We start from the raw sequence: 9,410 nt of genomic DNA, 5'->3' as shown, positions 1-9,410 counted from the left end.
TCAAAGACAGTTTCTCAGTAAATTTTCTATTCTATTGTTTTCTATTGTATTGTGCTGTGCTGTACTGTATTGTATTGTATTGAATTGTATTTATGCTGTGGGCCCATATTGTAGGCTTTGACATGTCTCCCTCTAGAGGCATGAAGAGAAAACAAACTCTACAGTCCAGTGAAGCCCTGTTACAGGCGTTTTATTCTTGTGGCAGAATTGTAACCTTACGTCAACTTGTTCTTTTAATCTTTAAATGAAAGGCCTAAGTATCATAACCATTACCAAATGTAAAATGAAAGAAGAAAAGGAAAAAAAAGGAAAAATGGAAAAAGATGGAGGCTCTCCAAATGACACAAAATACACATAAAATATATTTTGAGTGAAAGATCAACTGACAAAATCCCACAAACTCCAAAATAAATTTCTTTTGAAACACAAGTGGCGCTTCATACCACGCCGACTCAGATGAACAATAAACACCACAGCTGAAACAAAGACACAGTAATTTTCAAAGCAGTCACATTTATTTGCCTTTTTTATACACATTTGCTAAGCAACCAGTTGTGCTGGCAGTTGGCTTTGATAGGTTTTACTATGGGATTTCCACAATGTTTACTAAAAAATAAATACAAGACAAAGTGTTGCACAGCTCAAAAATATACAAAGGTCTGAAATTAATGTAAACTTTGAAAACATTTTGTTTTTTACAAAAGAAACAATTCAACAACCTTTGTAACAATTTTAAAGTTACTGTATTTACAAGTTTGTACAAAAAATACAAAACTGATGCTAAGAGGTTGATTTGAAGCATTTAGTCCGAATGAAATGCATCTAGTACCATAAGTTACACTGTAATTCTTCTTTATTATTGGTTTATGTTTTCAACAAAATATCTCAGTCAAGTAAACCAAAAAAAAAAAAAAAAACAGTTCAATGCCACTAACACGTGTACACGTCACAGCCTTTGGCAAAAGCATCTACTCCACTCCTAAAGCATACTCAGATTATGAGCCATGTAGAATATTATTCAAGGAAAGTCAAACAGTTCCAGGGAAAGGTCTATACACAGCCCCAGGTACAGCAAGAGACAAATGAAACTTCACAAACGTCACTTTATCAGTGCAAAAGTCTAAGTTAGATATATATGTTGTTGGAATGAAGGTTCACAGAAATAACCCATTGTGTACCCTGTTGTAGCAGGAAGCTGAGCAGTTCTCGCGTGAGTGTGGAGTTTTTAGTGGAACTACAAACAGCTCGGCTGAGTGGTATCAAGTTACCGACACGAAAAGGAATCATCTGTCCGTGGTGTTTATCATAAGGCCAAAATAAAGTTCATATTTACAGTGTACCTCGGGACGTACAGCTGCACCTGTAGTGCCGTTGGAAGATTGCTATAGGGCAAATATGGCTACATAGACTGTCAAGTTTGCATAATGGATGAGTACCATCGTTTTAATAAACACCATATACCACTAAAAAAAAAATCAGGCGCCCTCTCAGGGTGTCAGGGTTACGACTAAAACTCTCACTTGTAGCTTATGATTGTTTATGCCATCGTTTGATGACATTCATGTTGATTTCCCACTTGTCTCTGCAACCAGTGTCTTAAATAAGGTTTTAGCATTTGTCTCACTAAATCATCTTCATAAACAAAATAAGTATCTGAATAAAATATGTTATTAAAAATACCAGCGATTCATCTCATACTGTCATCATCAAAAGATTTCGATTTTTTTTTTAGGTTAAAGGTGTAAACCTAATCATGGAGTGTGCAGAGATTTCTAGTTCAGCTGTTTCGATTCTTATGACCTAGTGTTGTATTTATTAAAAAAATAAATACATTTAGATTGTTACCACACAGAAAACAAACCTTGACAAGTCACATTTTAGTGGGGAAAAAAAGTACAGGGGCATATGGTACAAATAGCAGCCAATGCCATGTCTCTAAATCCAGAACTTGAGTCTTTCCACCACTGACCTGACAGACTACAACCAGCCTCCAAATTATCCCTACATCCTCTGACAAAGCCTAAAAATCAAACAAAGCACTCCACTTGCTTGTCACTTACTGTACGATCGTGGCTGAAATACTTCAACTTAGATGGAAATAAAAGAATTCTGTCGAGCAGAGTAAAATAAGGCATATCTGATCCTCTCGTACACTTTCCACTTGCCCCTTTCCACAATTCCTAAAACGCATCAAGTCCACAAACCTGAAATGACCTTTACTGTTTCACACCGACCGCCTTGTTCTTGTGCAGCTCTCCTTTGTCGCTGTCTCCCACATTTACTTTTACGCGTCGCTTCTTAATTAAAACACCTCTCACTTTAATGCCTGCTCCGTCCTTGTTCCCCAGATTGTCAAGTTAGTGCTTAGCTTTGACTTTTTTCAGTCTCCGCTCTTAAAAATCTCATGTTTGAATACCTTATATGTTGTAATAATGATCTAAAATCTAAAATTCTATATTTGTTCCTCTCTATAATTTAGTATGTGTTTACAAAGGGACTGAGCAACATGCAAACACATGTTACACATATTTTGAGCTTCACGTGTTTTTTTTTTTTTTTCAGCTTTTTCTTACACAGTGTTACTCCTGATATTCAGTATTAGTGGGGTATCAAAATAGTTGGCTATTAAGATGAGCAAATTACTGCTGTGTTTTCTAGCTAATGAACAACATTGTTAAATTGTGTGTCTAATTGCATAGGTATTCATAGAATACATATACTTTAAATAGCATATTTCTCTATTTTTCCAAGGTATTGATAAAAAATATCAACCTGTAAGAGTTTTTTTTTTTTTTTTTTTTTTTTCCACAATTCTGTAGAAAACAACTGAGAGGAGATAAAACATCAATATAGTGGGGCAGTGAAGACAGGCTACCAGTTCAACATCTCACATGTCTATGGGTAGGAGAAAAAAAACAAAGGCTTGAGAGGATCCACAGCCGCACTGGATCTCAATACATGCCCCGCACTTTTTAAAACAGAGTGTCCCAAACAACTTAATCCAATGCATCTCCTCTTACACATTTCATCTCCACATGCTACGTATTTCATTGACTATTATTACTGATTTGAGCTGAAATCAAGTGCAAACAATTTGTGGTTCATAGAATAGTAACTTATGCCTCAATCAGCGAGAGATACTCAGAGAAAGCCCTTGCCCATAACTCTCATTGAAAAGGCCACAGTTTCTTATTTTTTCGTCCCTTCTTATGACCTTGACTGAACTCTTGCATTTAACATGTTTTCAGAACAGCACAGTTTTTATGGGAGATAATGTTACAGTAAATTGACCAGTGATAGAAAAGAGAGGTTGGGTTCCTCCTTTGTTGGAATTGAACCATTTTTTTTTTGTTGACTTGTCATTGGTGTCATTTCTGTTGAAATATATCTATCTATCTATATATATATATATATATATATAATTTTTTTTGTACAGGAAGCAATACTAAATATTCCAGTTCCCTGATCCTACTAGTGAATGTTTCTTTTGTGAGAAAATCACTACACATATGAATAAAATACTCTCAAATACAGGTAAACAAGTTGAAAATATCCACAGAATAACATAATATGAAACTCTTACGAAACTCTGCAACGATCAGTAAATTTAAGGATTATTTTTGCCCCAAATTGTTCTTCCTGGGTGTTTTTCATAAAATTCTATGACTAGCCGTTACTTCTGGTCGACCGCAGTTAAAATATCATAACTGATTGTGGTCCATGATTTTTTCTGTAAACTATTCAGATAAATTTCAAACCTTATGATGGTTTGTCCTCTCCTTAGTCAATGGCTCACCACAGTTTTTAGCCTTTTTCTAAGTGGAGCCCTGTGATGAGCGGTCGTCATGTGGGCTTCCGTCTGAGTTCTCTGTCTCCCCCTCAGAGATGGCCTGCATGGGCGCTGTGTAGAGTCTGCGGATGCCGTAGCGGCTGCTGTTGGCAGGCGGGGGGATCCTGGAGCGGCCCTGCCTGGAAGCAGCAGATGTAGGGAGGGTTTTTGGGGAGAAGCCCTCAGCGTTGGCTTTGGGGCAGGGGCTGAGGAGCTGATCTGGCCCCGACAGAAACTGCTGCAGCGGGGAGGCAGGCTCCTCTGGCTGCCTTGGTGCCTCCACCAGTGAGTCTACTGGAGTTTTAGGAGTGATGGGGCTTTTGAGGATCTCTGTCGCCGACATGCGATAGCTGGAGTCGGAGCGGCTGCCTTTTTTAAGCAGCAGTAGTTTGAATTCCTCGTTGGAGGTGCTTGACTTCTTTGCGCTCCTGTAGATGGGCCCGGGGACTTTCTGCAGGCCTGTTGGTGTCACGGCGGAGGCTGGGGAGGCCTGTGAGCTTGGAGAGGTCACAGTGCTGCTGGGTGGTGTGTTCCCTGACGCAGCACCGAGGCGGTTTCTCATACCCAACTCACTGGAATCCTTTCTGCCCAACACTTTCCTTTTGGACCTGAGAATCAGAGGAGAAAACCATTTATGGGTCTGCAAAAGATGCAGAAATACCAGGTGCTCACGGCTAAAATACTATGAGAGTGCTCACAGTGATAACAATGAAAAAAATGTTCCTTGCACCACAAAGAAGAAAAAGTGATGGCAGTGTTTATTGATGCTTACTTAAGCTATTTAAAAAAAACAAAACAGATGTGAATATGCCCTGATGAAGACCAGGTGTGGTCACAACATGCTGGCTTTATATTTACTTATAAATTAAGACCATTGTTTTTATTTGTTTAGAGTGTTTGGAGCATTTCATCAGCATTTATGGATCTCTTAACTCTGCATAGTGAGCTTGACCTTGTAACCTCAGGGAGACGGTATAGAAGACAAAAAAGGAACATATATACAGTAAAAAAGTGCTGTTGGGATTTTAAATGGAAACTAGGAAAGATGGTACTGCCTTTCTACAGCATTTGCACCCTTTCCTAATCTCATGTTTTAAAGATTAGTTGTTACAAAGCAGTTCTTTTTTAAAGGAGGAATGTCTTCCTATGTCTTGTGAGTTGTGAAGCCAAGGGCAAATTTCTACTTGGTGGACAATAAAGATTCGTAAAAAAACATCCTTCCACACATCAGCCTCTTTTAGAAACCGGTGGATTGGTGCGTCACAGGAACAGGACAGCAAGCATAAAAAAAGGATCTCTGGATTAAAACAATCAGGTTAAGCCTTCTATTTTAAGATGGAGCAAGGAGAATAATGTTTTGATGTTCCTACATCTTCATCAGAAAAAAGATTCATATTCATAATTGTGTCTGCATTATCCAAAATGGTTACCTGTGTATCATAGCAAACAGATCCTCAGTTGTTCGAGCTTTGGTGGGTGACAGAAAGACACTGTCATCCTCTGCCCTTGTCTCATCCGTCAGTGGGGACATCACATTGTCACTGGGTGTGCTGGCTGTAGACTCTGCTTAAGAAAATTTGTTTATGTCACTTTCAACTTGATTATTTTATGTGTAATGCACTGATTTAGTGATACTACAAAAGAAGAATGTCAATATCCATTACAGTTTTTATTGGCAATAAAGACTGAAAATTACCTTTACTGAAATAATCTTCTGTGTCCGGTGTTGACCCCTCCTTGCTATCATGCAAGGCACTACTGGCTGGAACATCTGATGACTCACTTTCTAATTCTTTGCCACCATCATCACTGATTGGGCAAACTTTTGATGTCTCTGACTGACAGACAGCATCAGGCACTTTATCAAGACTGTCAGATCTGTGGGGTGAACTGCGCTGAACCGGAGGAGAACCCTGCTTTATCAGACATGATGACGGTTCCTCATCAGATGGCTCAGTTTTTTGTGGTTGGAAAGGCTCTGACTCCACGCTGCGCTCCCCCGGGCAGAGGGAAGCTGCTGCTGAGTCTTTGGACATCTCTCCTTCCTGACACGAGGGCAACTCAGGGATATCAGTGCCCTTATGACTTAGCTCCTGGTCTAATGACTGCTCTGACTGGAGTGTGAATGCTGTTATACTCTCTAAAAGGGTTGGAGCTAGTCTGTCCTGCTTGTTCCTCACATCACTATGATAAGATACTTCATTTCCCACACCTGCAGGTTCTTCCTTTGGGGTCAACACAGATTCACATGACTCCCGAGAGGATATATGATGATATGAGTTGTACTGTAGGGGACTCTTTAGCTCCAAGGGTTTACTACTGGAAAGTGTGCTAACGATGTTCACAGTGGGACATTTGGGCCTGGTAGCAGTATCGGCAGTCCTGGTTTCGTCATGATGACCTTCAATTTCCTTACTGATGGATCTCAGCTGTATCGACTGCAGCACTGAGGGTGTGATGGACATGGGATGGGCACTGAGGACCTCTGAATTAGGAGGTCTGATAAGTTGGGCTGGCGCTGACACCAAAGCTTTCTGTTTGTTCTGATGGAGGACTTGCATCTGGTTCTTGTGAGTTGAAGGCTTGCTACCAACATTTTGAAGGGCACTTAGGTCGAGGTGGGAAGGAGGTATGACTGGCAATTCCAGGTCCCTTTTCGAGGAGGAGCCTCCATCCTTGCAGGACAGTGACTGAAGTGATGAAAGAGAGGACTTCCTCTCTGGGACCTTGGGCTTCCTCTTGCCACTGGATGGTGACAGTGGTCCAGGAAAGAAGGCAGAGGGGAATGAGGAGGTGGGGGTTTCTGATTGACTAGAGTAGCCACTGGATGGGGATGCCAAACCTGCCAGCTTTTCAGGGGATGTTAGCTTGAACTCTCCCTCCACTGATGGAAGTGATGGGGTGGTAGCTCTGGAGCCAGACTGAGATGTCTGGGACTCAGAGCTCTCCTGTGATTTGATGCATTCAATGACAGTTGTACCTGTAGCTGTGCTGGAGTTTGACAACGATCGGTAGGGATCATTGGATTTTAAGTCATTTAGGAGCCAGAGATCTGCATAGTCAGACTGTACAACCCCCCCATCCTTAAAGGAATGTGTGTCTGTGGAGCTAAACACACCTAAGTCGGGTAGGTCCACTGAGCCTTCCACCCCCCAGGCCACAAGGGGCTCCCTGACTAGTGACGGGTTTTCTAAATGGCCTGGGGAGCCGGCCAAATCCAGCTGCAATTTCCTCTCCTTGGAAGACAATGGAAGTTGCTGCCCACAAGTTATCTTTGGTTCTCTCTTGTCAGGGATGTTTCCCTCACTGCATATTTTCCTTAAGGATGAACTCCTCTTAGGCGGACATGGCTTCACCTTTGGTTTTCTTAAGGAGAGGCAGCGTCTCCCAAGAGTCATGTGACCACTCAAGTCAGTCTGGCCACAATCAGAGCCAGTGGCTGCATAGTTATAAGTGAAGCTTCTGCTACCTTTAAGACCACAGTCAAAGTGCATGGAGGTATAGTAGCCTTCAGTGTCTACAGAATAATGTGAAACTGTGTCTGCCTTCTCAGACAGTGGCTTGTCAGAATAGCTGCTCTCATAGGTGGCCATGCTGGTGAAACTGGGGCACCCTAGGCTGCCTTCAGGCTCTCTGCTCTGCTCAGGATTGAACTCTTGGGAGCTTGGAGGGTCTGGGTGGGGATAAGTCCACTCCCCCTCGCTAGCAGTGCTGACTCCTATATCCTCTAAAATATCCATGGCTGTGGAGGAGAAGGAGCCCGCCCGCTGAGTCCTAAGGCCCTGAAATCTGTCCATCTGGTAGTGGTCCAGCATGAAGCTAGTTTGGTCATCGTTGGTGTGAGTTGCAGCATTCAGAGACAGCTCAGAGTCGCAGTGTGAAGACCCAGTAAGTGGTGGTGAGGCTGCTGGGGGGATCGTTTCTGATGTCTGGGAAGGGCAGGTGGAGCTGCTTCCACTCCAGTTCCCACTGGAAGACTGGTGGTCCTCCTTATGGTCCATCTGGCCTCCCAACACCCCTGCAGTTGACACTGAATGGATGGGACTGCTGAACGTGTCTGAGCTTGATGAGATCTCACAGCTCCCCATATCAGTCTTTCTGGGCAGCTGTGATTGGCCCCTCTCCATCCAGCCATGCTCTCGACTCTCTGCATGCTGTTTGTACTTCAGGCTACCCAGTTGGCAGCCAGGCATTGTCTGATCGTCTGTGCTCTCTTCTTCGTCCTTCAGAATCAACTCCCCAGGTCCAGGCAGGTAGTCCTCTGCCTCAAATGGGGAAAGCTCCTCCTCATCATCTTCATCACTGTCATTATGCCCCTTGTCCATCAGACGGCTCCCCTCTCGGGGCAGGCTCCGGGAGCGCAGGCGTGTGCCCACTGAAGTGGTGAACATGGTGTCAGTGCTGTCCGGCAGGCAGGAGATGTTTCCTGCAGAGTAGGAGAGGCAGAGGGAGGCTCCCTGGCCTCGCTGGGCTCTTATCCTCCTCCGAGAAGGAGCTCCTGAGATCAGGAAGTCTTCCGTCTGGCAACCTGAGTCCTTGGTGCTGAGACGGCTAGCCAGGTCCTCGCTGCAGGGAGTGATATCTGGACTGGCATGAACTATCACTGTTCGCTCTTTGGAACTGGGAGAGTCATCAGAGTCTGAAAAGAGGAAAACACAACAAGGTGCGTATAAGTAAATGCAGTGACAATGCAATACCTCTGTCTCTTTTTCATGGCAATACAGATAACATGAGAAACTGTACTACAGGTCTTCATAAGAACACAGAAAACATGATGCTTATCACTAAGATCCATATTTCTATATCTAAAAAAAATAATTCTCATGCTCATTTCTTATATATGTATTATTTTGTTAGATAAATCAATCAGTAGCACATACTGCATTACAGAGCTATTTGTAGTAACTCAATTATCAGTGCAGTAAAAAAAATAGTGTGCTATTTATATTAGACCTTCAACAAGAATTAATTTCAGCTATATTTTACATGAGGTATATATTAAGTAGATAAACAGCAAATCTATTGCAAATATTAAACAAGTCCTAACTCTAGTAGGCTATAACAGCAGCAGGCTGAATCACGTTTCAGCAATATAATCTCAGTTTGGACACAAAACATTTTAGTTGGTTACCATATCTGTGTCTTGACAGTCACAACAAGATAAAGTTTAGTCAAAACAAGTTACATACCTAAGTCTTGCTGCACCTGTCTGGGAATGCCGGTGACAGTCTTCCGTCTCCTTAGCTTCCTCCTCCTCTGAAGCACAGACTGCGAGTGAACAAGCGAGCAGCGCACACTAGCGTCTCTGTCAAAGCCAACCCCTGCAAGGGAGACAGGACATGTGAGGAATCTTTGTTTGGTGGTGACTGCAGTGATTCCCCCTTTAATTCTCACGCTGTCTCTGGAAAACCCATAACATTTAGTCCAACAAAATTACATATCCTACAAAAATAACAGTGAAAAATGGACAGACGGACGTCTGAGGGCGCTACCAACCACAGTGTAGCCCAGATATAACTGAGAGCCTTAACTCAGGATGTGCTTTTCAAACATGAGTGGAGAGTACACTTTGGCGCACTGT

The 9,410-nt window shown here is 42.5% G+C and overlaps 1 protein-coding gene across 4 annotated transcripts in view; it reads right to left on the bottom strand.

Annotated features, from left to right (window-relative positions):
* Positions 1-493: 493 nt before the first annotated feature.
* Positions 494-9,410, bottom strand: part of nhsa (Nance-Horan syndrome a (congenital cataracts and dental anomalies)) — a 67,585-nt gene continuing 58,668 nt past the window's right edge. For all 4 annotated transcript variants that reach the window (XM_030048972.1, XM_030048973.1, XM_030048974.1 and 1 more), the window contains 4 exons: positions 9,019-9,150; positions 5,526-8,468; positions 5,260-5,392; positions 494-4,437 (listed from right to left, as the gene is read on the bottom strand). In XM_030048972.1, the coding sequence (XP_029904832.1) occupies positions 3,816-4,437; positions 5,260-5,392; positions 5,526-8,468; positions 9,019-9,150 (3,830 nt within the window). In that variant the 3' untranslated portion in view covers positions 494-3,815. The remainder of the gene's footprint in view (positions 4,438-5,259; positions 5,393-5,525; positions 8,469-9,018; positions 9,151-9,410) is intronic.

The sequence above is a fragment of the Myripristis murdjan genome, chromosome 4 (genome assembly GCF_902150065.1).
Source record: "Myripristis murdjan chromosome 4, fMyrMur1.1, whole genome shotgun sequence".
In the NCBI taxonomy this organism is placed as follows: Eukaryota; Metazoa; Chordata; class Actinopteri; order Holocentriformes; family Holocentridae; genus Myripristis; species Myripristis murdjan.
Note: the sequence above shows the minus strand (reverse complement) of the source record. Positions and strands in the feature narration are given on the sequence as shown.